The sequence below is a fragment of the Sturnira hondurensis genome, unplaced genomic scaffold (assembly GCF_014824575.4).
Source record: "Sturnira hondurensis isolate 20B ecotype Veracruz unplaced genomic scaffold, ASM1482457v3 Scaffold0002840, whole genome shotgun sequence".
NCBI lineage: Eukaryota > Metazoa > Chordata > Mammalia > Chiroptera > Phyllostomidae > Sturnira > Sturnira hondurensis.
In genome coordinates this window covers 213,124-240,270 of record NW_028075471.1, presented here as the reverse complement: position 1 = coordinate 240,270, position 27,147 = coordinate 213,124, and the positions used below count along the sequence as shown (strand labels likewise).

Below are 27,147 nucleotides of genomic sequence, written 5' to 3'. Positions count from 1 at the left end.
TAGAGCCGAAACTGATGACAATCAACAGGAAGCAGGATCTTAGGTGTTTCAGAGACTAACAGTTTGCAATTTATTTTTTCTTCTTTTTTAATTTTTTATTTATTGATTTTTGGAGTCAGGGGAAGGGAGAGACATACAGAGAGAAACATTAATTTGTTGTTGTTCCACTTATTTATACATTTTCATTGGTTAATTCTTGCATGCTCCCTGACCAGGGATCAAACCACCACTTTGGTGTATTGGGGCGACACTCTAACCAACTGAGCTACCTGGCCAAGATGCAATTTCCTCTACCCATTTGTAACTAAGAAGGGGCCCTGGCTGGTGTGCTTCGGTGGATTCAGTGCCAGCCTGTGAACCAAAGGCTGCCAGTTCGATTCCCAGCCAGGGCACATGCCTGGGTTGCAGACCAGGTCCCTGGTTGGGAGCATACAAGAGGCAACCAATAGATGTATCTCTATCACCCCAATGTTTCTCTCCATCTCTTTCTCCCTCCCTTCCCCTCTCTCTAAAAATAAATAAAATCTTTTTTTAAAAAAGGAATATTACATAAGATGGGAGAAAGCAAGGTAGGGATTGGATTACAGGATAATTAAGATCATGTGCTCTCTTAAGGGTGCTAATGACTTCAGGAGGCATTACTTCTGGCATTTCACAGGCGTGTTAACCTGGATGCACACGAACAATGGGTAGTGCCGGCTTAAATACCTCTCATAAAGAAGTTACACGCCTGTGGGGTGACTACTCACCATGACCTGCCCAATTAGAAACTCATGATTTATTACAGCAGCCCTTTCTCGTTCACAAGATCCAGGCAACGTGAGGAGTTCAAGAAGGACATTACTGGTGCAGGAAACAGCTCGTGCAAAGCCTGTAGAGGTGTCCAACCTTTGCATGTCTGGGCCTCAGCGGGAGGAAGAAGAGTTGTCTTGGGCCACATGTCAAACACACAAACACTAACAAAAACTGCCGAGCAAGAAAAGTTTTTAAGTAAATTTCAGATTTTGTGTTGGGCTGCATTCATAGCCACCCTGGGCTGCAGGTTGGACACCCCTGTGTCTTGGTGGAGCGAACTTAGCGTTTTTTTAAGGAAACCAAGTCAAGGGTGGCTGAAATAAGGTGCGGGGAGGGAACGTGAGTGGAGAGAAATAGGAAAGAGGCTGTGGAGTGTGGGGGACAGAGCATGCCGCCGTGGAGGATACTGATATTCTAAGGGTGGAGGGAGATCAGTGAGGATTTCGCTGGGAAGGAATAGGGACTCTCTCTGGCAGCCACGGGGAATGTGAAGGAGAGGCCTGAAGAAAGGGAGTGGGGTGGGGAATAAAGGACTCAGATGGCAGCTTGAATTTAGGCAGAAAGCTGTGGCCAGCAGATCCCAAAGTCTTCCTCCCAAGTGCCATGTGATTTATGAGATGCATGCCGTTGAATAAAAGACCAGTACCTGGGGACGACAGTACCTCCTTGGACACACACGGTGGTGGCGAGACCTCCACCGAGTCCAGGATGCTGGTTCTGAAGCTAAGCTTGAGGAAGACCAGGAACTCCTGACATGTGGCTGAAGCCCAGGGTGAAGTGCGTCTCACTCACCTGGAGCCCTCAGATGAGAACAAGCTACCCCGGGGGGCCCGAGGCCTCCATGGTATGGCAAACGGAGGAGCATTTTCTTTTCGTCACAGTGGATCCCCGGAGCCACAGTGAATCCCATGACACCCTCAGAGACCGGGGTGGGTGCAAAGTGGCAAGGATTAGTCCCATGGGGCAGATGGGGAAATTGAGGCTCGAAATAGAAAACCACCGCTCTAAGGGCTGTAGAGTTGGGAGGCACAGAGCTTCCAAATAGTTTCGAAGGTGTGTCCTCTTATTCGCCTGTGAGCAGCTTGCGGGGAGCAGTGGCGTACCCCAGGCTGTCTCACTCGGACCCAGTCTGAAGCACTGGCTGGCCTGGGGGCCTGCCTCCAGCTGGAGCCCCATGCTAGGGGATGCCACACCTGGGCTCTGGCTGGGCCTCTGGGAGCCAAGCCAGCAGAGAAGTTGAGGAGGGCCTAGGGGTGGATAGGGGACTCACTGACATCCAGTCTGTTGTCCCACATGACACAGAGCTCAGAATGTGCACTGTGCAGAGGATACAAAGGGGACACAACAGGGCCTGGACGCTGGTGCCCCCCGTGGCTCTCAGGGGATCAGCATAAAACAGGTCTGGTGCAGGCCCTGCTCAGCCACCGGTTTGAGGAGCCCACCTTAATCTCCCTTTTGTAAAATGGAGCTCCCTCCTGTGGAAGACAAGGTAAATAGTATTAACCTCATGGAGCATGTGGGGTGAGTGGATTCCCCAGACAGTGTTTGTGATGACGTTCCCCGGCCTTTCCCCACTCTGGGGACTCCCATCCCCCTGGGGGCAAGGAAGTCTGGTAACAGCAGAGGTGGGTGCTTGGGACCAGACCCAATAATCTCCCTAAGGCTCAGCAATGCTGTTAGGCCCTAACAATTTTGAAGGGCCTGCCTCTAGTACTTTCTCAGCTAACATTAGCTGGTATCATCATTACAACTATTATTACTCTCATTTTCATAACCCTCACCCCCCTTACAGGCCCTTAAAACACTGGGCTCACTCTCTCCAGGCCAGTGCTTGAGGATGGGTCTGGTCTGCTATGGCAGAGTCCCACACTCACCAGACCTGTGACCTTGTTGACTTTTCCAGTCTCAGTTTGCTCATCTGTAAAATGGAAGTCCAAGAAAGCCTCCCCTCTGTCTACTGCCAAGGCCATGGGGAGGATGGAGAGACCGAGCGCTCTGCAGTGAAAATGCAAGTCAGCAGACAAAGTCTGAGTCAAGCCTAGAATCTGGGGTTACTTCTACTTGTGTTTGGTTAATACCGCAGAGCTGTGCCTTCTGACTCGCAGGAGTCTGGCAGCCCATAACTGCCCAGTAAATGTCGGGGTAGGAGGTGTGGGGAGATTAGGCGGATGGAGAGGATCGGGCCGGGTCTCCAGGCGCCCGGGGTAGCTGCAGCTTCAGTTTCCCGCTCCGTGCAGGTGGGCTGGGTCATCGGTTGCTCCCGGGGGCGGAGACCGAGGGGCGGGGCTGTCGGCCGCCTGGCGACCTCGGGTGATGCCGGCGCTCCGCCCTACGGGCGGGCCCGGGAGTCTTAACGCGCCCCCGTGCGGCTCCGGGTCTCTGCCGCTGCCTGTCTCCCCCTGAGTCATAACGCCGTCTTCTGCTCACCCGGCCGCGCCATGGAGGGCTACCATAAGCCTGACCAGCAGAAGCTGCAGGCCCTGAAGGACACGGCCAATCGTCTGCGCATCAGTTCTATCCAGGCCACCACGGCGGCCGGCTCTGGGTGAGCGCTTGGGGCGCGGCGGGGCTCAGGCCTGGGTGGGGGAGCCGTTTTCGGAGGCCGCAGGCACCCCGGCTCAGTGTGGCGCTGCATGGAGCCACCTCGAGGGAGGCGGCCAGGGCCAGGTCAGGTGGCGGAGACCCTCGCCTCGTTGAGCCTGGGCCGGAGGCCCCTTTCGCTGCGTCTCTCCGCCGGGCTTCCGCCGGGTGGGCCTCCACTCCCTATGCGCCTCCGGCTGGCTCTGCCCTTGCAGGACTCCGGCTACCGGTCTGCACTGTGGCGCGGGGAATGCGACTTGTGAACCGCGCGGCCCCTCTGCGGCCCCTCTGCGGCCCCTCTGCGGCCCTGACGGGAAGGCCACCATTATTGCCCTGTCGCGGAGAGCCAGGCCCTGCGCCGTGCGCCATACACGTGCGGATCTCTGGACCCTTTCCACACCCTGTGTGGGGAAACCGAGGCTCAGAGTTTAAGTCAGTTGCTCAGTGTCACACACGGCGAGAGCTGGAATTTGAACCCACGCTCCCGAACTTGAGAACGCCTGTGTTAACCCTCGTGTTGCAGAGACACTCGGGCCTGGCCTCCACTTCACCTCAGAGTGCCCCTCACCTAACATTACTGCCACCTTGGGTTGGGGTCCAGCTCTGCAGCAGGGGATTGCTGGGACCCCAGACTAGGAAGTAGAATGGGGTGGGGAGGAAGGCAGCCACGTGGATGCAGAACCCTGGCACCCGCTGTGAAGGGGAAGTCTTAGATCTGACTTGGTAGACTGGGGAGCTGTAGGGCTTGGCGGGGCGGGGGCGGGGGGAGACTTCAAAGCCAAGAGAACGGAGGACCTAGTCCCAGGGCCAGCAACCAGGTATACTTTCTCCGGGGCAGAGGCGGGGGTACCTATCGCCCAGTATTTTTTCAGGGCCAGTCCTTCCGGAGGTGACCAAGGGCAGTTGCTCGTCCCAAGAAACCTCTACTGAAAGTGGCTAGAAGCAGGGACAGTACTTCCAACAGGGGCCACTGCAGAGGCACTGGGTGGGGTAGTTCAGGGTATGTCTCCTACTCTGAAATGAGAACAATAGTAGCTCCTACACTCTGGGTGGTTTTGAGGACTCAAGCCCCTCCCTTGGGGTCTGGGGCAGAGGCTGCAGAGAAAGCAATGTGCTGGGTTCATGAAATAAATCTGGGGGCTGGGCGGGGATGATTTCCAAGAACTTTCCCAACCAAGCTGTGTGTCTAGAACAAGGACAAGATTCTAGCGTCTGGCCAATTTCATACAAGCCATATTATTAATTAATAAGTACATCTTTTTGACCTTAAGGTTGGGTATGCACAATGCCTTGTACCTTTAAGACAACCAGTTTTCAGAAGGGATTAGACCTGTCTTGGCAGGCCCTTTTCCTTCCACCCCACCCCCATGCATACTTTGAACCTGTTATATCCACTGGGTTTAGATCAGTCCTACCCATGGTGTGGGAGTCCCTGCCCAGACAGGGGCCCAGCTTGCTCTCCAGGCCTCCTACCCCAGCCTGGAACACAGTAGGTCTGCACACTGTATTGCTTACTGGGTACTAAGGGTCCCTTCCCTTGGCCATTTCAGGGGGTGGTTTGTCCTGCAGGGGGTAAGGCCTTGTTGAACCTTACTGTGTGCTGGACCCTTGGTGGTCCAGCTGGAGAGACATAGCAGTTACCCAACTAAATAGTGTTACACATCTGAGCATCCTACAGGGTCAGATGAGACCTGCAGACAATTATAGGGCTACTAAAGCCAGCCAGCGTCTGATGTGACACAGAGCAACTTTATGGCTAATATTGTCTCATGCATTCTGAGAATGACCCTGGGAGACAGATGATTCTACATTCAGATTTTATAGATGAGGAAACTGAGGCTAGTGTGTTACGTGACTTGCCTAGCTGGTCATTGGTGGCTGTTCCATCCTGTCCAGTGAAGGACATGCATCTTAACTTCTTGGGCAGGTGGGAGAATGGAAAGAAATTGGAAATGGGGCAGTCAGGTGTGTTAATGGCAGATATCAATCAGTTTGAAGGCACTTGAGGGAAATGAAACATTTACAGTTGTTGGGGACTCCCAAAGGGAGGGGCTGTAGAGTAGGTCTGCTGGATCGTTGTTAGGTGGTTAAACTGATTTCTGTGAGCAGGAAAAGATACTGTGTGGCAGCTGAGGCTTTATGCCAGGGTTTACATTGTAGTCATAGGGAGGAACTCACTGAACTGCAAGTGTCCGTATGCAAAGAGAAAAAACATGCAAAAGGCTGTGAGTGTGTAAAAGGTGCAGGAAAGAAATACATAGAGAAAACTTACTTTGTAGAAGGAAGTAACACTGCTATGCAATCCCTATCACAGAGATATTTCGAAAGGTGTTTAACAAGACCTCTATGTGTGCACAGAACGGTTTTGAAAGATTTGAGGTCAGAGGGGTGTTCTGGTCACCAGATGTTTGTTTTGAGGCTTGCTGTTTCCTCAGTGCAGTGACCAAGCGCCATCAAGTGAAGGATGGATGCCCTGAGACTTGGCCTGGTGAGGCAGGCAGGCAGAGCCGAAGTGATCACCTGTCAGGATGCCCCCTTTCTGGGGGAGCTTACATCCATTCTGGGGGTGAAGCAGCATCTTGGTTAGGTCTTTTCACAGTCACCCACACAGGCTGGACTCGGACATTCTGTCCGTGAGGACCTTGGCTGGAGGGTTCAGAGTTCAGTGAGGTCTTGGTTTCTCAGTGGCTTTTCAGTTCCTGTGCCATCACCAGGCCCCAGCAAGTGAGGACACTGGCTTCTGTGTCAGGGGAGCTGAGGGACAGAGGACTCTTTGTGGTTGCAGCACCCACAGTGGCCAGAGCTTCTCAGGGGTCATGTCCCTCCACGTGCTCAGGGAACTGTGGCAAGGGTCCAGCTCACCCAGGCTTTAAAAAAACGAAACCCACTGGGTTTATCAGAAGGGGCTGGCTGCCCACACTGGCAGTTATGGTTTTGTGGTCCTCACTGACCCACGGCTAGACTGTGGCATTGTCCAAACAGTGCTGAGTGTCACCTGAGGACAGAAGCAGCCCTGAATTGGGGAGGCATAGGCTGTGCTTTTAACGTGTCCCCAGGGCTCTGACCCACAGCGTTGGGGAGGATACGTGGAAGCTACTATCTGGCAGGACCTGGCTAGTGGGCACTGGGAGACGGGAACCCAATCCTGGCTCTGGCTCCGTTCAGAGTGGCTGTGCCCTTGTCAGGAAGGCCCTTCCATCCAGGGCCTTGATTTCCCCGTCTTTACAGGAGAGGTTCATAGATAGGTGGTTTTCAAACTGGGTCCCTCAGGAGTGTGGCAGGGGGCAGAGGGAGCAAGCTCTGGGACCCCACCCCCTGCTGTTGTGGGTTTCACGTCCTGGTGATCCATGTGACTTTTCAGTGGCTGGGAGTATATCCCTGTTCCCAGCTCTGGCATTTAGGGATGCTTTGGCTGAATACCCAGAGGCCCCCTTCATGGCTCAGGCCCCTTCAGGTCTCTGGCTTCTCTGGGCAGAAAACTGTGTATACCGCTTCTCCATTCTGGCTGCCTTGCCCCTGCCCGACCGCGCCTGAGGCAAGAGCAAAGCCCGCTGAGATTGCCCCAGCAGCAGCATTTCCCAACCTGCTATGAAGACACCTGGTTGCCCCATAAGGACTTGGTCTGCTCAAGAGACTCTGACTCAGCAAGGCTGATAGCCAGTGTTTCTTGAAGCTGGAAACCAGGTGCAGCCCCCTGGTTAGGGCCTTGCTGAGAGGTTCTCGTGAGCTGACCGTACGGTGGCCCTGTTGCAGCTCTGACTCCGAGACTTGGCCCCTTCAGCCAGGCCTGGTCCCACAGGACCGGGAACTCCCTCATCACCACAGGGCAGAGCTTTTGTCCTGGATGCCGGAGTGTTCTCTGAGGGCAGGACTGCCAAGAGCCAGGTCTAGGCAAACTCTGGTCTTATCCTGACGGTGAGGAGTCCCCTCAGAGGGGTGGACTTGCAGGAGCCGGGTGGCACGCTGTTTGGGTGTCCTGCCCCGAAGTCAGTTGCACTCATGGGCTGGATGTGACCTCTGAAGGCTGTGCAACTGGGCAGAGAGAAGGACGTGGACACTTGAGAACTTCCTCTACTGGGCTCTCAGCACCTTTTTCTTTTTAAAAAACAAATCTTTAACAGCTCTGTTAAGTCTAATTTGCGGATCATAATATTTTAAGTTTATCGTTCAGTGGCTTTAGTAAATTAGCAGTGATTTACCCTGAGTGTTAATGAACTTACCTCCTCTAATTTTAGGACGCCTCCTCCCTGAAAGACCCTCGTGCTTTCTGCCACTCCCAGTCCCACCTCCACGCCCAGCGGCCAGGCAACCGCTGATCGCCTTTCTGTCTCTGTAGTTTAACTCTTCTGGACATTTCCTATAAATGAGATCAGGCAGAATGTAGTCTTTGGGGTCCCGGTTTTGTTTAGTGTAGTGTTTGAATGCTCAGTCATGCCACAGCATGAATCAGCACTTCATTTCTTTAATTGCTGAATATTCCATCTTGCAGATAATACCACGTTTAGTTTATTCGTCCCTCAGTTTCTCACAGCGTTTGCTTTCGTCCTGGCTCTTCTGCCGGCAGACAGTGTGACCTTGGCAAGTTAGTTCCCTTCCGTGGACCTTAGAGGTCCCACCCTCAGAATGAGGAAGAGGTTGGACTTAATCTTTGGTATGTTAAGAGCCGGTACTGAGCAATTGCCATTTGCCTGTGTGCTGTGCCAGACTCTCTACCCACACACAACCTCGTTCATTCAGATTCTATTAACGTCTCCATTGGACAGTGAGGAAACCAAGGCTCAGAGAGGTCATGTCCCAAGGGCCTGGGAGCCAGGATGTATCATTTATTCATTTGTGCACTTCGTGCCAGGTGCTGTTATGGCCCAAGGATACAAGTGGAAAGGTCCACAGTCCCTGCCCTCTTGGAACCTGAGTTGCAGTAGGATTGACAGCCAGTGAATAGACATATATCAGTGGCGGCAAGCGCGAGTGAGGGGAAGGAGAGGCAGTGTGGGCAAGGAGGGCTTCTGTAACCAGATGACTCGGGGGAGAGCTGTGAAGGAGCGTCCGGAGGTACGGAGGCAGCAGCTCTCCAGGCAGGAGTCAGCTAGGGCATTTTGGAGAACAGGGACAGCTTCTGAGGTTCACGTCTGCCCCAGCATCCTGGGACCACCTGAGTATTTTTTTAAATAAATATATACTCTTTAAAAAAGAATGTAATGTAGCCCTGACCAGGTGGCTTAGCTGGTTGGAGCATCATCCTATACACCAAAAGGTTGCAGGTTTGATCCCCGGTCAGGGCACATAGCTAGGTTGAGGGTCCAATCCCCAGTCAGGCATGTACGGGAGGCAACCAATTGATGTTTCTGTCTCACATCAATCTTTCTCTCTCTCTCCCTTCCTCTCAAGAAAATCAACAGACATCCTTTAAAAAAACAACAACTATAATATAAATGCTGTAGCCCTGACCAGTGTGGCTCAGTTGGTTATAGCATTGTCCTATAACCAAAAGGTTGCAGGTTGGATTCCCAGCTAGGGCACATACCTAGGCTGGGGGTTTGATCCCTGGTGTGGGGGCCAATCCCCAGTCTGGGTGTGAACGGGAGGCAAACAATTGATTCTTCTTTCCTGCATTGGTGTTTCTCTCTTTCCCTTATTTGTCTTTAAAAGCAGTGGGGGAAAATGTCCTCAGATAAGGATTAAAATAATAATAATGTAAATACTCTATGTATATTATAAATAATGAACCTTTATGTACCCACCACCAGCCTTAAGCACTGGCATGTTACAGTACTTAAGGAACTCCTGGGTGGACACCCTCCTCCCTCAGAAAGAACTGCACCCCGAAGTTTTCCTTGTCATTCCATTGTTTTCCTTACAGTTTCATAGCATTGGTATACGTTCATAAACAGCGGTCTTTTCTGCTGTTCAGACCCTCCTGCATTACGCTCTAGTCACATGCATTTGTGTGGCAGTGTTGATGTTGTCTGTGTCGTTCCCCTGTTCGCACTGCTGCAAAGTGCTTTCTAGAGGAACGCTCGTATATTGTGACTAACCTGTCACTGGTGGACACATGGGTGGTCCCCAGGCCTGGCCCTCGCCCACAGTGCAGGGACCCCCCCTGTGTGTCTCCGGCAGCTGCGTGACCAACGTGTGTGCATTTTGTTCTGGGCGTGTTCCTACGAGCGGAGATGCTGGGCCTTGGGTGCATCTGCGGCTCCTGATTTGCTTTCTATTTACTGGTTAAAGGATTACTTGGGTCTTCTGTTTCTCGAATCAGTTTTGGTAAGTTATTTTTTCCTAGACATTTTCCTTTTTCAAATTGTTTTGTATCGGGTTGTTCAGAGTATTTTATCTGTTCTTGTGCCCCTGCTTCCACTTCTCATATTGCCCTTTACTTTCCCTGAATCCTGCCTTATCAGAAGCTTGCTTAAATTTTTAAAGTTTTAGTTTAGTTTTTCTTTTTTTTTTTTAAGACTTAACTCTCGGCTTTAATTCTAACTTTTTGAGTTGGATCTTAAAAGTAATGGTTTTGCACTCTTCCATTTTTTATTTACTTTCTTCGTAGGGTACTTACTTATTCTCTGTAGCAGATTTTATTTCCTTCTTGATTTTTAAGCATGGAGGATTGCTCCGACAGGGCTGTTTGAGGTGCTCAGCCTCCTCGGTTTGTTCATTCGCCGAGGGGCCATGTGACTGCACCCTGTGACTCAGGCCAGCGTGTGTGCGGCGTTGGTGTGGTGGGAGGCGTCAGTACGGTGGGAGACAGGCCATTTCTTAATGGAAGCTGACAGGCCTTGTATCTTGATAATGGAGGGAGCCCAGCCAGAGGAGTGAGGGGTTTTTCTCTCCACTCTTCCTTCCGGAAACTGTGAGCGGGCAGAGTGTATGCTAAAGGCCAGGGCACATCAGGAAGAATGTTTGTCCTCCTCCAGGTGGGGACGTCTCTGAGAGGCTGAACCTCTTTCGGCCCAGCTCTGAGCTCTCAGCATCGCCTTCGTACACTGCACGACCCGGCACTGTCAGTGGACTGTTCAGGCCACGGCAGGGGTTTTGAGCTAACTCATTGACTCCTGTGCGCGTGGGTAAAGCCCCCTGCAGTGCCCCCACCCCTACCTACATGCAGCCAGTGTGTGTCCCTGGGTGTGACCGACGCAATACCGTGGAACGGGGCCTCCACCTGTGGTTGTCCCCACCGTGGGGGACAGGGTTACAGGAAAAGGTCAGGCCCTGAGTCAAGGGACTCGGTACATTTTCAGACCTGAAGGTCTTCCAATAGGTTGAGTTTAAAAGTGACCATGTCTCCCGTAGGCTCAGCACTGTACAGCTTACAGAGCCCTGTCTCAATTCTTGGCTCATTTCTTCCCTCCCAACTGCCCTGTGGTCAGTGGTTGGGGGCGGGGCTCACAGTCCCACAGATGAAGAGGCGGAGGGTCCTCCAGCAGGGGCGCGGCTGAGGCATTTTGAATGCATGACCTACTGGGACTCCTGGACCCCTGGCCCCCACATAGCAGCCCCATTTACAAGTGAAGAAGCTGAGTCTCAGGGAGGGGGAGTGCTTGCTGGTATCTCCACCTGGGACTCTGCAGAGGGAGACCCCTGAAAGAGTGGGGCAGACATCTGAAAGAATAAGCACCCTTATTCTGTATGTTTTTACTTAGTGGTCTGGGACCACTAGTGTGGCCAGAGGCAGGCTTTAGAAGAGATAAAATAATGCCCGCTCACCCGCCATGGGTCTGCCTAGCAAGGGTTAAAAATCAACGAATTTCTGTCTTCTGATGTCTCTCCTGCTCCTCCACGTCCACTCTGCCCAGGCCTGGGCGCGCCCCTGCCCCGTGCAGAACGTGGTCGTGTCTCGCACCCTCTGTGACAGTCAGGCAGGAACATCACCCTGGGATTACCCTGTGGAGGGGCGGGCAGAGTCCCTCACCTGCTTTTCTTCTTTCTCGAGGGAGCTGTTCGGCCCACTCTCCACCCACATCCTTCCCCTGCTCCTCTCATATCAGGGTCAAGACGCTTGAAACAGGATTCCTCAGGGATGGGGCTGCTCGTTGAGGCAGGAAGGATAGGAGGTCGGCGTTGACTCTGCTGTCCTCCCGCTGACGTTTGCCGCTGGGGACAAGGAATCTGGGTCCCCGGTAGGCAGAGAAAAGTCTCTCGTTTACATTTCCTCGCCTCCCTCTTTCAGGTCTAGTGTCTTTTCCCCATGACCAAGGAGCTCGTAGAAATGGTGAAGTATAAGAAAGACTGTGGTGTGCTGGGAATGCGTGCACTAAACCAGCATGGACAGTTCTGGATTTCCTACTAATGTGTCTGCACTGGGAGAGACTCACCCCTAACCCCGTGCGGGGTGGCACCTGGCAGGGGAGGAGGGGGGCCTTTGTGAACCCAGATGTGCATGTGCCCTTTGGTTTGGCATTGGGCATGACTTAGTGTGAAGGGCCTCAAAGAGTGTCGTCAGGGCTGCGTTGAGCTGCATGGCAGGGCGGCGTGGAGGCCCGTTCCCTCAACGAAACCGTGGGCCAGCGTGCTTCAGCAGAGTTAGCCAGGAATTAGCGTGTCCTGGCAGGAACCCTGACCTCAACCCCGTTCTAGGGCTGGGGGGTCAGGCTCTGGCTTTTGTCAGCCCCACCTCGGCTCTTGTCACAGGCAGAAGGGATTTTTATCTTTTCATGATGGCAGCCTTTCCAGATGAGGTTGTGTGTTTTACCTTTTAAATTCTACACAAAAGCATGATTCCTGATGCCCTCAAAAGGCCCGTTTTAAAAGGTGCCAAGTGGCCCAATGATGCTATTAGAGAGCCTAAAGCCCAAGTTTTCAGACTACCAGCCCCATGAGGCTTCTGGGAGGTTTGTGGTAATTCCATGAGCCTCAGTTCCTTACCCCTTGCCCGTGGCCTCAGGACCAGCACCCCTGGGACCTGGGAGGGCAGCGTGACCCTCACAAGTAGGCAGAGTTGTGGGCAGTCCCAGTGGGATGTAGCTCGCTGGTTCATCACAGAGGGGCCACAAGTCCTCAGCTGCCAAGTCCTAACTCCTGCTGGGAACTGGGCTCCGCCCGGCACCAGCCACACCCCAGCCACAGCACTGCCTTGCACTGGGTCTGTGCTAACCTGCACAGTGTCCTGGGCCCTCCTTTCTCACTACAGTACAGCCCCAGAATTTTTTAGTTGTGTGACTCTGAGGGTGTAAACTGTTGGCCCCTAGGAGGGCGCAACCCCCATGCTGCCAGCAGTGGCTTCCTTGAGACCCTGCGTGACCTTCCCAGGGAGCAGGAGCACATGGCACTCTGGGACTCCTTGGGACGTGCATCCCCAGGCCCAGGTACATGGGCTAGAGTGAGCCCTGCAGGCCAGGGATCCAGGGCCATAATGCACCTGTCCGTCTCTTCTGGGCCACAGCCACCCCACATCATGCTGCAGCTCCGCGGAGATCATGGCTGTCCTCTTTTTCCACACCATGCGCTACAAGTCCCAGGACCCCCGGAACCCCCACAACGACCGCTTTGTGCTCTCCAAGGTAGGAGCTCCCCTTCACCTGGGGCTGCGGGTTGTGGGCCCTGGACCCCTGAGAAGATGCTGGCAATGGGCCATCTCCAAGGGGACCCTTGGTCCCCAGTGTAATCCCAGCCCTGGCCCAAGCTTCTTCCCCGAGGCCCCTCCCTCAGTGTCCTGCTCCATGCTGAGCCAGCTGATAAACTTAACCCAAGTTAAGGAATAGATTAACGGGACAACGGAAATGGTCTGCCGGGTGTTGTGCCTGTTGGCACATGCAGGACTTGAGTCCAGGTCTGGGCACAGCTTTATGGCTTTCTGCACAAATTTTTCTGTGCTGTGCTAGGGGCCATGGCTTGTCCCCTCAACCGCAGCAGGGTTTGGGATGGGGCACCCTGACCTGCCCCTCCCTCGGGAGAATCACAGCCACGGCACAAACCCCTGAAATTCACCTGCATGCAGCCCTAGTTCTGTGGCCTCTCATCTCTCGGGGCATTAGAGCTTAGAAGTCTGTCCAAGTCTGCTCACATGCCAGAAACCAGGGATTAGGGCAGCCGGCTGCCTGCTGGGGTTTTGGCTCCCGCGGCCTCACAGCTGTGCTCCCTCTGCACCTGTCCCGGGGCTCGCTGGGCCTTGGCTGTGGAACTTTGGGCTGGAGAGGATAAAAGGAGGGGAAGTAGCCTTCACTGGGCTCCTCCCTTGAAATGGATACCCTGGCCAGGCCCCGGGGGTCAGTGCGCGGTGCCAACAGCCCCGCAGCGTTAGCTCGCCATCTGACCACGCCCTCCACCGTCCCTGGCAGGGTCACGCGGCTCCCATCCTGTACGCTGTCTGGGCTGAAGCCGGCTTCCTACCCGAGGCAGAGTTGCTGCACCTGAGGAAGATCAGCTCCGACTTGGATGGGCACCCGGTCCCGGTAAGTGTGCGGGAGCCGCACAAGCCTCTGTCTCCACTTCCTGTTTGCCAGGTCATGTCAGAAGTGGGGCAGCGGCGCCCAATGAGGAGCCAGGGTATTGAAAGGCGGAGAAGGACACTGACATAAGGAAGGAAAGAACTGAGTGTTTTCGGGGCTCGCTGCATTTGAAAAAGCCGGGGCTGAAGGGTGAGGCCTTTCCAGGCCCTGACCCAGGGGGCTCTGGGTCGACTGTAGAGACAACTTCTCCGCAAGCACTGAGCACCCAGCTCTCCTCCCCCACGGGCCTCCCCGGCCATGTAGATGAGCTCGGGAGAAGTTCATAGGGGTTTGCAGGATGGTGCCCCAGGGAAGGGACCCAGTGTGCTCCTCAGGGTGCTAATCCCTGAAGGTTACCATGGAAAATATCACCCGCCCCCCCCATCTGGGCACCCACTGAGGCCATGTGTTTTGGCAGTTTTTCATTCTCCCAGCCACAGCGTGGGGTGAATGGTGTGGACCCCCCTCACAAATGAGGGCACCCACAGAGGTTCAGTTCCCGGCCTGAGGTCACACTCCTGCATGGTGGGCAGAGATGGTACCTGAACTGCACCCAGTTACTGCTGTGTGTGACTGAGAACTCACACGTGGGTGGAGGCTGCCCTGGGGCCGAGCCTTCTGCAGTCCCAGCCTGCACAGCCGAGCGGCGGGGATGAGGCCAGGACCCTGCAAGGTGAGCTACTTCCTTCTCTCCCCTGTGAGTAACTGTGGCCCTCTGTTACGACAGAAACAAGCTTTCACTGATGTGGCCACTGGCTCCCTGGGCCAGGGTCTTGGGGCCGCTTGCGGGATGGCCTACACGGGCAAGTACTTCGACAAAGCCAGGTAACACTCCTGTTCCCCACCCTGTCCCTCAATAGCTTGGGGGGAGGGGTTTGGATTTAACTGCTGCCACCAGGCACCGCCTCTTGCCTGAGTCGGAGCCAAGGAACAACGGTGCACATGTGGCCTGAGGCTGGTTCCATGACCAGCTCCCTTTTCAGACGAGGAAACAGGCTCAGGGGAATGAAGGGACCAGCCCACGGGCCCCTGACAGTGACCACTGGGGCCAGGTTTGGGCCCAGAGCACATGCTCCTGACCTCGTGCTCTTTGTCCAGAGTGCTCTGGCCAATGAATTCCTGTGCCCCACCTCCAACCCTGTTTCTTGGACCCCAGAAAGTCTCAGTAGGCCCCACCCTCTAGTGGCTGATTAAGTGCCACAAGCCCAGGCCGAGCTTGCCTTTGTCTTGGGAAATGAGAAGATTGTGTATTCTGGAGGGTTCTGGGCACCTCTGAGCCCCACCTATCAGCCGGGGGAGAAATAGACACTGGAGAGAGTGACGTGATCTTAGAGATGTGCTGTTCCAGCACCAGGTGGTCGGGGGCACATTTCAGCCACAGGGCTGCCTACTGCAGCCCCTTTGACCTGCAGACCCGTCTCCACGGGGGGAGAGGTGGAGTGTGGGCTGTAGGCTTTAAGGACATCACTTGTCAGATGGTCTCTCACGCCGTTACCTGTACTCAGTGCTCAGAGCTTCAGAGGCTTTCACCTTCATAAGCCCCCTATGGGCCGAGTGGTGACAGGTGTACAATTAACCCCTCCACACACTGATCAAGAAACTGAGGTAAGATGTGATGGAGGCAGGATTTGAACCCAGGGCGTGTATCCCGAGTCCATATTCAGAGTCCCCAGACTGTTCTGAGGGGCCCGAGGGAACCACAGGGGGTTCAGGGAGCCCTGTGGGTAGGAAATTTCCGAGAAGAGGGCCTGCTGGAGCCTGGCCCACGGGTGGCAGGAGGGGTGCAGCTGTGCAGCAGTGGCTTCCCCACGTGTCTACAGTCCACCCCCGGCAGGAGGGCCACAGTCAGGTGGCTTGTCATGGGGTTGTGGTGGTTACTACAGGCCCACCAAGGACATGTGGCTGCAGGGAGCCTGATTGGATGCTATACCACAGTGAGCACCTACTGTGTGCAGGGGAAGGGGCTCCAGACAGCTCTTCGGGGGTGTGGGGGACTGTGAGGCGCCCCAGGCCCCCTCAGGCCACTGTCACCTGGCAGCACTTCATTCGACTTCAGTCCCCAGAAGTGATTCACTGTGAAGTGAAGGAAGTCACGAAGAATGGCCTGTATGTTCAGGAGCATTTTATTTGGCACAGAACCAGAGGTGTGAGTTCATTAGTCCCTACCGCTGCTTGAAATGATTCTCTGGGAAGGGCCGTTTCCTGACCTTAGTGCACTGGAAGGAGCCAATGTAGGGAGAAGGTTGAGCTGGGTTCCCAGCAGCAGGGCTGGCTGAGGCTCCGGCCTGGGCCTGTACTTGGGGGGTGGGGCAGTGAGGGTGTCAGGAATTAATCAGGCCACGCCAGGCTCCCAGGGGTAGTGTCCTGATAGACCAGACCTAGCCTCGGGGTGTGTAACCCAGTCACCAACAGCTAGCATACATCCAGTTGACTCTTTTTCTTTTTTAACTAATTTTTGTGTTTGGATTATAAAATACCTACTCATTTGAAAAATACAAAAAAGCATTAAAAAAAATTAATGCTTTCTTTATTCTTAACCACTCCCCCACTTAAGTCTCACTTAATGTATCATAGTTCCCCCATATTGTCATGAGAAGAAACATACAAATATGTAATCCTAGTATTTGTACAATTTGCCATTCCGCTTTCTAGAAAAATCTAAGCACCGTGAACGTTTTCTCACATTGTAGCTGTCAGGGACTCATCTTAATGGCTGTGAGATGCTCTGTGCCTCGGGCCTGCTGCGGCCTGTGGGGCTGACCTCTCCGGACGTGTGAGGCAGTTCTGAAACACCTCTGCAGCAGGCGCTGGTCCTCTGTTCGGAGCCCTTCCCTTTGTGGTGGTAACCCAGAGCCTCAGGGTGAGGTTTGGCTTCTGTGGGGACCCCAGGGTGGCTTCCTGACCTGAGGCTGGAGGCCACAAAGGGCTGATCCCACTTCCTTGGAAGTGGGTGTGGGGTTGGGAAGGCAGCCAATCTGCTTCCTGGGAATCCCTTTCTGGAGAAGCTGAGTTATCTCTAGGCCTCTGGCTCAGCCCCATCTGGCCGGTGACTTCCAGGAGCTTCTGTGCCAGACCTGACCCCCGGCAGAGCTCAGCTTTGGATAAGCCTGTGGGGGCCGTGGGCCTGCTGCTCCTGGCCAGGGAACTGGTGGCCTGGTCTGTTGGAGGCCACAGACGGGAAGAATGGGGCACTCTTCCTTGACCTGCTGGCCTGTGGTGGTGCTGAGTCATGCTGACAGGGCCACGGTTATCCCCGCTCCTTTCCCCATCCAGGGCTGCCTCCTGCTGCCAGGGCAGGCAACCTGTCCCCTCTGCGCCCATCCAGGCACCAGCCTCACTCCCTGGGCCATGCACCTGGGCCCTGGGGAGAGGGAATGGGGGGGGGTCTCCCACATTCTGCTGCTCCTCCCCCTGCGTGCCTTCCTAGACAGCAAAGAGCGGGGAGTCTGGTTCGGGCAGCCAGCCCTGCGTTTGAATCCCTGTTCAGCTCCTCCCAACGGCGTGACCTTCAGACAAGTCCCTTAACATTTGAGCCTACTTCCTTATCTGTATAGTTTGAGAATAACACCTGCATTTACCTTCCCCGGAGGGTTCCTCAGCATAGGGCCCAGCACCTTGCTGGGGCCCCCGCGACCCCAAATGCCACATGCCAGCCTGTGAGTGGGGTTCTGGTTTCTGTGTCTGTGGCTGCTGTCCCTCAGCCGTGCCTCATGTCTGGGGGATATTGGGAATGGGAGTCCCAGGGTGAGAGTCCCTGCTGGTCACCCTGCCCTCTGACCTCACCCTCTTGGCTCCACTCTTCCTCAGGTCCAAGGGGGCTTCTGTTCACTGGGTGGCATCCCAAGTTCAGTGCTCCTCTAACTGAGCACACTGCCTTTGCAAAGACTGTGGTTGCCTGTGTTGAGGGCAGGAAAAGGCCCTTCGGGTGGAGAAAGCCCAGGCCTAGATCTTCTTGTCTTGGGCATCAACTAGCCTCGGACCCTTGGGAGAGTCCGTCCTGTGAGGCATCCATCCCATCATGAGTCCCTCCTGCACTGACGCTCGTTCCTCACCTGAGGCCTCTCCCTCGAGGTGCTGCTTGCACACCTCCCAGCCTCCCCAGACCAGCTCCTTTGAGCAGAAAGGCCCCCTTCCCACTGGCCCACCCAGCTCGAGTGGCCCACTCACCCTGAGTCCCAGGGCTCGCCCAGCACTCCTGGTTCGTGGGAAGGTGGAAGGAAACCGGGCGCAACCCTCGATTCTCTGAATCTTACCGACCAGACTGCTGCATCTTGGAGCTGGAGCACTTTCTGGAGCTCCTGACGGCCCCCTTCACCGCCATTTCCTTGGGGTGGGCATCAGGGAGCTCCCAGCACTGTTACACGTCATGGGTGGTGGCCCCTCTACCCAGCGCACAGGCTCCTTGGCAGGGACAGGTCAAGAGCACAGGGGCCCAGGTGAGAAGTGCCAGTCCCATGCTCCTCCCCATCTGCAGCTACCGTGTCTATTGCCTGCTGGGAGACGGGGAGCTGTCGGAGGGCTCCGTGTGGGAGGCCATGGCCTTTGCCGGCATCTACAAGCTGGACAACCTCGTTGCCATTCTGGACATCAACCGCCTGGGCCAGAGCGAGCCCACTCCGCTGCAGCACCAGCTGGACGTCTATCAGAAGCGCTGTGAAGCCTTCGGGTATGTACGGGGCCGTGGCCATAGGCTAGTGAGTCTCCCTTCCTCAGGTTTGGACTCACAATTTCAGCTTTGGGCATTTGGACTTAAAGTGGCAGCCCAGGCCTTGTCAAGGGTTTGTGGGCCAAAGCCCAGTTTTAAATGAGTTCCTTCGTGTGGTCGCATGACACGAAAGTTCTGAGACTCCATAACGTTCCCTCAAACGTCCTTACTTTATTCTTGGGGGTGAGGTGGGGGCACGTGGTGTGAACTACGTGCTTGCTCAGTGAAGCTAAGGGACAAGTAGAGGTTTGAACCTGAGTCAGCTGGCTGCCAATGTGCCCGGCTTCCGCCAACCTGCAGAGGAGAACAGGCCCCCTCTTCTAGTGGAATGGGAGAAAGCGTTTGCAGATTCCCCCGTGAGCCTTGAAAGGTTGTGTATTCAGAGTCCCGAGTTATAAGGCAGGGAGGTCCTTCTGGGTGGGCGCCCGCCAGCAGGGCTTTCCCTCCACGACAAGCCGCTCTGCAGTTAGGACCCCGAGGGCCCCAGGCCCGGCCGAGGAGACTGGGGAGGACTCTGGGCCAGGCTGCGCAGGGCTCTGAGGCCTGAGGGCCCCTGTGGATGTGTCAGTGGCTGAGGAAGGTCTAGGTGGAGTTGTACTGATTACACAGGAGACGTGGTTTGTCATCTCTGATGACTGCTCTGACAGAGAAAGTGAAGAGAGCAAGTACTCTTTCTGCTGGACAGAAAAGGAGACTGAGGCGCAGGGCGCTTCAAGGGCCTCCGTCAGGCCACTTGGGGCTGGGGACGTGGAGTAACCCCAGCACAGGCCTGTGTCTAACCTGTGGCTCTGAAGCCAGACTCCTTAAGTCCTGGCTCCATCACTAAGCTACTTTCCGACTGCTAGCAAGTTACTCCACCTTCAGTGTCTTGGTTTACTTGCCTGTAGAATGGGGGCGGCGGTGCCCCGCCCCCCCCAGGCTGTGCGGAGACTTGCACGGGTTAATGTGTGTGGTGCTTGGCCACCGCCTTCACAGAGTGTGCACTTGGTACATGTTAGCGACTATTTTCATCATTATTTTGTTTGTTGATTTTAACAATAGAGAGGAATGGGGGGAGAGAGAGAGACAGACATTGATTTTATGTTCCACTTAGTTATGCTTCTATTGATTCTTGTATGCACCCTGACCAGGGATTGAACCCCCAACCTTGCACTGGCACGATGAACTAGCTGGCCAGGGCTCATTATTACTAACCTGCCATAAAGCATCCCAGAAGGCATTGCTCTAAAGGGAAAGGTTGCCCCTCCCGGCTTTTCCCTAGATGTTTGATAGCATGGCCCGATTAAAAAAGTGTGTCCCACCACATCCAGCATCTGTGGAGTGATCAGATAAATAAAAATTGGGCCAAAAAATTCATCAAGAATCCAAACCAGTGCATTGTCCCTAAAGTAGCTTTCAGTAGGAAATGAATAGATCAGGAACGAAAGAGGCAATAAATGAACTAAGCTTTGAATTACCTTGGAGAAGGGAGGAAAATCTGTTCAAAGCAAACAGGAGGTGAATAATGTGAAAAGAGAAAAGAAAACCCAGACTGGAAACAGGAATATTTTACACGCCCCGACCCGCCGCTCTTCTCCAGACTGTAGTCGTGTGGTAGAGCGAGGGCAGGCCTTGCCCCTCACTGCCCCCTCTCTGTCCCCAGCTGGCACACCATCATTGTGGACGGACACAGCGTGGAGGAGCTCTGCAAGGCCTTTGGCCAGGCCAAGCACCAGCCGACAGCCATCATCGCCAAGACGTTCAAGGGCCGAGGGATCACGGGTCCGTAGGCACAGGCCTCCTCCCCACCCCTGGGACTGGGCCCTGTGGCTAGCTGAGGGGCTGGGGGTTCGACAAAAAGGGGAGTGTCTCGAAGATCATGTGTCTGCAGAGGCACCAGCCCTTTGCTGCCCTCTCAAGTGCACCCCAGCTGGTGACTCAGTGGTCTGCGTGGCTGAGCTAGGACTCAAACCCAGGGCAGGGTGGCCTTGGCTGAGGAGCACATGCAAGCAGGAGGAGAGGCGGGACCTGGGTGGGGCCTGTGGGCAAGGAGAAGGGACACTGGTATGAGATATGCCTCACATCCCTTCCCTGGCTGACATTTGCAGTGTCCTTGACAGCCCCAGCTGTCACCCCAGCTGAGCGGACAGAGAGTCCTGGGAGAACCTGGAAAGACCTGGGTCCTCCCGGAGGCTAGTGGGCAGGACAGCCCTCCCCCAGCAGAACAGGGCTTAGAGGGGATCTGGAAGTGGGCCCTGCGGCCGGCGGGAGAGCGATGCCCACAGGCTGCTCCCCAGCAGCCAGCTGGGAGAAGGGGCTGGAGGTGGTCGGGAACTTGAATAGGGACACAAGGAGTCTTTGGCACTGGAAGGCCTGGGACAGGGGGAGCTCTGGAAGCCTAGGTGTCTAGTCAGTGGGGAGTTCTGGTCACCATGACTCCCCTTTTCTGACCCCCAAGGTGCCTAGCACAGGGCTGCCCTTGGCTGTGATGACACTCTTCCCCCCACCCTACCCCGACCTTCCTTCGACGGGCAGAGGCCCCGTGGAGGAGCTAGCTTCCTGGCCCCCTGGGAGTGGCTGTCTCACCTGGCCCTCTGCCCTCCTACGTTGGACCTGCAGGGGTAGAAGATAAGGACTCTTGGCATGGGAAGCCGCTCCCCCAGAACATGGCTGATCAGATCATCCAGGAGATCCACAGCCAGATCCAGAGCAAAAAGAAGATCCTGGCCACGCCCCCTCAGGAGGATGCCCCCTCAGTGGACATCGCCAACATCCGCATGCCCACTCCACCCAGCTACAAAGTTGGGGACAAGGTAGAGTGGGCCTCACTCTTCTGGTCTAGCTGGGTAGGGGGCCATGGTCTCTGACCCCCCACAGTTGGGGCCAAGATATGTCTCTAGAGGGTTGGCAACGCGAGGAGAGGGGTCATTTCAGAGTGAGAAGGAACCCTGAGGAGCTGCTCCTGCCAGTTCCTTCATGGAAACAGCCAGCCCTAGAATCATTTACCTGCAGAAGCTCAGAGAGGGCAAGGAACTTGCCCACAGTCACACAGCAAGCTACTGGCAGCACTGGGATCAAAGCAACACTGCTCCTGTGTCATCTCCCCCCGCCCCCCCATCAGGGCCTTGGCCTGAGCTCAGGGCTCGCCCTTGTCTGGCATTGCAAAGGCTCCGGAGGCCTGCCCTGCTCCACGCCCCCACGCCCCCATGTGAATCCCTCCGTGCAGCTGGCATTGGGCCTTTTGACCGCCAGGCTCTCGGCATATTCCTGTGCAGACTGGGCTAGCTCACAGCTCTCCCTCCTGGGAAGGGGGCGTGAGGGTGTTAGGACATCTTCTGCAGCTCGAACAGCTCACAGCTGGGCTGGGACGAGGGACTGCAGGGAGAAGTGCTTGTTGGGAACCTTACAAAAGTTAACTTTCCACAGGGCTGTGTGTTTTGCTCTCTGATTTTCTGCCCTAATTTTTGCTCTTTTCCTTCCTAAAAGGTGTAGTCCCCCCAGAGGCTGTGCAGGGCGGTAGGCTGTAGGCTGCACCTCACACGTGCCCACAGTGGTACTCAGCCTTCTCACTGTCCTCTCCACAGATAGCTACCCGCAAGGCCTATGGGCAGGCCCTGGCCAAGCTGGGCCACGCCCACGACCGAGTCATCGCTCTGGACGGAGACACCAAGAATTCCACCTTCTCAGACCTCTTCAGGAAGGAGCACCCAAATCGCTTCATTGAGTGCTACATTGCCGAGCAGAACATGGTAGGTGCCAGGGGCAGGCAGGTGGCACAGGGCCAGCCATATCTCGAGGGAGAGGTCCAAGGTGTGCGGGGGCAGGACCAGAGCCCCTCTCTGCTGTTTGGGGCAGCTACACTGGTTATGCCAGGTGGCTCCCAGGTGTCTAGGGAGACCCCATAACAGCTGGGACCAGCATGACCTCAGTAGCCATTGTTTGTGGGGCAGGGTGCCACATCTAGGTGTAAATGCACTGGGTGAGTGTGCAAACAGAGGAGCTGAGTGGGGCTGCAGGTGCACACTGGAGGAGCTGCACGAAAGCCAGGTGTGGTGGCGAATGGGCTCTCTGGAGCCGAAGGGCCTTTCCAGCAGAAGGCGGGGCTGAGACATGACGGGCCACAAGTCAAGTCTGCTAAGCCCTTTTATGCACAAGCCTCTGGGCCTCTGCCATGCACACAGTTGGGCTAGCAGCCCCTTGTCAGGAAATGAGCTGGTGAAATAGAGAGGATGTTTTGTCCTGTTTTTCAAAATATCTGCTTCTCCTGGCTGAGGAGCCCAGTTGGACTGCAGGCCTTTAGGGACCAAGAGCTTCCTCCCTGGGATGGCTCTACCACATCCAAACTTTTTCCAGCTGAACCTGAGGTTCTCACTCCATGGCTTCAAGCCTTGGCAGCTGGAGGGTCCAGACTAGACTGGTGGGTGTGGAGGGTAGGGAGGCCTTGGATCTAGAGAAGGAGGGCTCGTGTCGGCTTCAGAGCTGTGGAGGGGGCAGCTGGTCTGGAACCAGTGCCCATACTCAGTGCTGCTGGGCTAGAGCCTCCACGGACACACAGAGGGGCTGGGAGGACTGGTTTCTGCAGAGGCCTTGGGGTTAGCAGGGAGGGGTCGGGGTTTGTGCAGGTTGGGAAGGATAGACTGTTCTGTGCCCAGACTTAAGCAGCCTGCCCTATGGAAGGCTTTGCTTGTTGCTAGGGGGGTAAGTATTCCCCAGGGCACTAATTCTCAGAGTACTTCTAAAATGGTTATTTCAAGTCGAAGGAGTTTGGTGTTTGGAAACAGACTGGGGAGTCCACGGATGAGCAGAAGTCGGCTGCATCCGGGAAGGAGGAGAATTCACAGTCCCTGGGCTGACAGCCCCGCGACCGCCCTCCCCCTCCTTTGCCCCCAGGTGAGCATCGCCGTGGGCTGTGCCACTCGCAACAGGACCATACCCTTCTGCAGCACGTTCGCAGCCTTCTTCACGCGGGCCTTCGACCAGATTCGCATGGCAGCCATCTCCGAGAGCAACATCAACCTCTGCGGCTCGCACTGCGGCGTGTCCATTGGTGAGCTGCGCTGGGGCCGGGACACTTACACCTATAGCTTCCCTGGACTTCTGCACCAGGCAGTAAGCGGGGCGGTGGGCTCATGGATGGGGGTCTTACTTCAGCATATCCTTTCCCAAATCCCAGGGGAAGATGGGCCCTCTCAGATGGCCCTGGAAGATCTGGCCATGTTTCGATCAGTCCCCATGTCAACTGTCTTCTACCCAAGTGATGGAGTGTCTACAGAGAAGGCGGTGGAATTAGCAGCCAATACAAAGGTTGGTCACACCGCGGCTATAATTTCTTCAGCTGGCAGCCAGCTCTTCCTTAGAGGGGCAGGCAAGGAGGCCAGCACGCAGGCATAGGGCTGCTCATTCGCTGCCCCACGGTGGCGTCTCTTGGCCTTGCCCCTGCTATTTGTAGCTTACAGGAGTTAGACTAGGAAAAAACAAGACACATGCCATCCTCCTGCCACAGGGCCGGCATTACTTGGTGATGGTCATGCTCTTTCTCCACTGAGAGTCCTGGCAGCCCCGCCAGTTGGGTCAGTTGATGCCTCCCTGGGCTCCGAGTTGGATTCATTGCGGCGTAGTGAGCAGCGCGGGCCTGACCACGAGCTGGGCTGCCCCCGACCAGAGCGCCCTGAGGTCGGCGTGCTGGATGCATTCTGGCCCAGCGACCCCGCTTGAAGGCCACGCTACCTGATGGAAAACTCATTTTCCATCTGGGGCTGGGGGCTGGCAGAGCCAATGGGCCAGTGTCACTCAGGAGGAATGTTTGGAGAGGTACGCGCTGCAGAGGACAAGAGGGTCCTTTTTCCTCCCAGAGCAGCCAGCCTGAGGGGACTGACAGACACCTCCATAGGGACAGTAGCATGGAAGATGTTTGCAAGTGGGAGGCCTCTCTGGAGAGACCTTGCTAGTCCAGGTTGGGTGTGCTATGTCCTGCAACCCTCAGTTATTCCATTTCCTTCCAGGGCATCTGTTTCATCCGGACCAGCCGCCCGGAAAACGCCATCATCTATAACAACAACGAGGATTTCCAGATCGGACAAGCCAAGGTCAGTGCGGCTGATGCCCTTGCGAGAACCCAAAGAATGCGCCCGAAGTCAGGGCCCTCCTCAGGTCACCTGTCCCTGAGTCTCACTGGACGCCCCTCCCCCGTGTCACCCCCAGGTGGTCCTGAAGAGCAAGGATGACCAGGTGACTGTGGTTGGAGCTGGGGTGACCCTGCACGAGGCCCTGGCTGCTGCGGACCTGCTGAAGAAAGGTGAGGAGGGAAGGACCCAGTCTTAGGTCAGACGCTGACAAGGTCCTAGATGCATGCTGGTCTCAGGGGCGGGAAGTAACTTCATCCAATTACGTGATCATAATAGCTTCCCTCTGAGCACTTACTGCGTGCCTGGTGTGATGCTGAATTCCGGGGCCGTAGTGGCCACAGTCCCTACCCGGGGGTTGAGGTGCCCAGCACAGCAGTCGGATCAGAGCCTGCCAGTGTGAGTGAATTGCCACTTAGCTGAGCACGAGTTAAGTTAGTGAGCATCACTGTACCTTATTTTTCTCATCCATAAAATGGAGATACTGTCACCTTCCCCATGGGGCTGTCCTGAGGATTCAGTAAACAATAACCTGGCATTATCATTACCATTGCCAGCTTGAAAGTGTTGGCTGCTGGGAATGTAGGGGAGACAGGCATTAGCCTCCAAACAATAGAATCACAGATGTCACATCTCAGCCACGCTGAGCACACAGGAGAGGGTAGACATGGGTGTTCTTGGGGCAGTGACCTCAGATGTGTGTAGGACTGATAAGCAAAGAGGGGAGTGAAGAGGCCCAGGCAGAAGGAACGGCATGTCTAGAGCTCTGAGGAGCTGGAGGAAGATGGGGGCAGGAGCAAGATGGACTGGGGAAGGGGGGCCTGGCCCCAGCGGGGATGGGATCCGGAGGAGAGTGTGAAGGAGGCACTGGCAGAGCTAGACTTGTCCTTCGGAGGTTGTTCAGCTGGCTGTCGCCTGACTTATGCCCTCACGCCTGCCCATGGCCGTAGCTTCCCTCCCCATCATTCCGTGAGCACCTGACTCATCTCAGCCTAGACCCTTGGACCCGTCTCTGGCTTCCTCTCAACCTCCAAAGGCATCTGCGAGGTTGAAGGGAAGCTCTGCAGGCCCCACCCGTGCCACTTGGTATTCTTGGACAGTCCAAAGGCCAAGGTCCCCTGGCCTGAGGCGCGAGGGAAAACAGACCAGACGCTCCTAAAACAGGCCGGGAAAGGCTCCCAGGAGGTGGGCGGGTGCAGAATGCCAGGGCACGTGGGCACCACATGGCGGCAGAGGGAAGGGGCCAGCCCCCAGTGGCTGGCAAGCACAAGCTCCATGGTGGGAACAGGGGGCAGTTGGCCCTCCCCAGGACAGGGGCAGGACACAGGCCGAGCATATAGCTAGGTGACAGCTCTCAGGACACCCCAGCCAGTCCCCTTCCCAGGGGCGCTCATCCAAGGACAGACCCACAGCATCCAGGCCAGTTCCCCTCAGCCACGTCCCCTCCTCTTCCACCCCCCCAGAAAAGATCAACATTCGTGTGTTGGACCCTTTCACCATCAAGCCCCTGGACCGGAAACTCATCCTTGACAGTGCCCGTGCTACCAAGGGCAGGATCCTCACAGTGGAGGACCACTACTATGAAGGTAAAAGGGCCTGGGCCAGAGAGCCTGGGTCACGGGAGGGCCCGGGGACACAGGGCTGGACAACCCTCCTGTATCCTAGCCCTAGGAGGGAAACTTCGGCCCTCCTAGGGACCACCCCAAAGCTGGCCTCAGAGCAGCTGGGACTTGGCCTCTCTGGCCTCAGGCTGGGCCTGGGAACCCAGCAAACTCTCAGCTGTGGGGACTGCTCCATGGAGCCCCTGCCACCGAGGAAGCCAGTGTGGATCCCGCTCTCACTGCTACGAGCAGGGAAAAGGTAGCTCAAGTCCAGAAGTAGCTGTTGCGTCGAATGAAACTGGGAAAGCCACACAGATTTGTTTTGTGAATCCTCAAAGCTGTCCTTGATAACCACACACCACCTTCTCCCCAACAGGCGAGGAAATGGCCTAGACTCTGGGGTCAAGTGCAAATGCTGGTCTATTGATGACAGCTGCCCAGAGGATGTAGTTAAAATAATTCAGAGGCCACATCTGGGCTGACAGGAAAAGCAGTACCGCGACTGATGAAGGAAGTTGTGTCTGCCCCGGTGGCCCTTGTGGGGAAGGGGTGTTGTGCGTGCCACCGCTGTCATCCTTGGGGTGGGGAATAAACTCGGGGACAGGCAGGGGGCCAGGGGCCCCACCCACTGTTCTGCTTGCGGCCACATCACCTGAATCACCTCTTTTCCTTTGCCCAGGTGGCATAGGTGAGGCCGTGTCCTCGGCAGTAGTGGGCGAGCCTGGCGTCACGGTCACCCGCCTGGCTGTCAGCCAGGTCCCGAGAAGCGGGAAGCCGGCCGAACTGCTGAAGATGTTTGGCATCGACAAGGAGGCCATCGCACAAGCCGTGAGGAGCCTGGTCGCCAAGGCCTAGGGAGGGCAGCACAACTTTCCTGGGGTTCTGGCAGAGGTGCTCAAAGATACGCTGAGAGGAGGGGTCAATATATGTTTTGAGAAAAA

General features: G+C 55.7%; 1 protein-coding gene across 1 annotated transcript; it reads left to right on the top strand.

The window, feature by feature from the left end:
• The first annotated feature begins 3,150 nt into the window (after positions 1-3,150).
• TKT (transketolase) lies at positions 3,151-27,147 on the top strand. The gene is made up of 14 exons (XM_037040676.1): positions 3,151-3,340; positions 12,755-12,872; positions 13,650-13,763; positions 14,527-14,624; positions 18,274-18,465; positions 20,147-20,265; positions 21,103-21,296; positions 22,068-22,232; positions 23,374-23,530; positions 23,657-23,787; positions 24,486-24,569; positions 24,685-24,778; positions 26,069-26,191; positions 26,886-27,147. Exons 1-14 carry the CDS (start codon positions 3,234-3,236, stop codon positions 27,059-27,061), a joined length of 1,872 nt encoding a protein of 623 aa, XP_036896571.1. The 5' UTR covers positions 3,151-3,233; the 3' UTR covers positions 27,062-27,147.

Coding starts and splice junctions, on each gene's coding strand:
- TKT (XM_037040676.1), top strand. CDS start 3,234: ATGGAGGGCTACCATAAGCCTGACCAGCAGAAGCTGCAGGCCCTGAAG. Junction 24,570..24,684: donor TCCAGATCGGACAAGCCAAG/GTCAGTGCGGCT, acceptor TGTCACCCCCAG/GTGGTCCTGAAGAGCAAGGA. Junction 24,779..26,068: donor TGCGGACCTGCTGAAGAAAG/GTGAGGAGGGAA, acceptor CCACCCCCCCAG/AAAAGATCAACATTCGTGTG.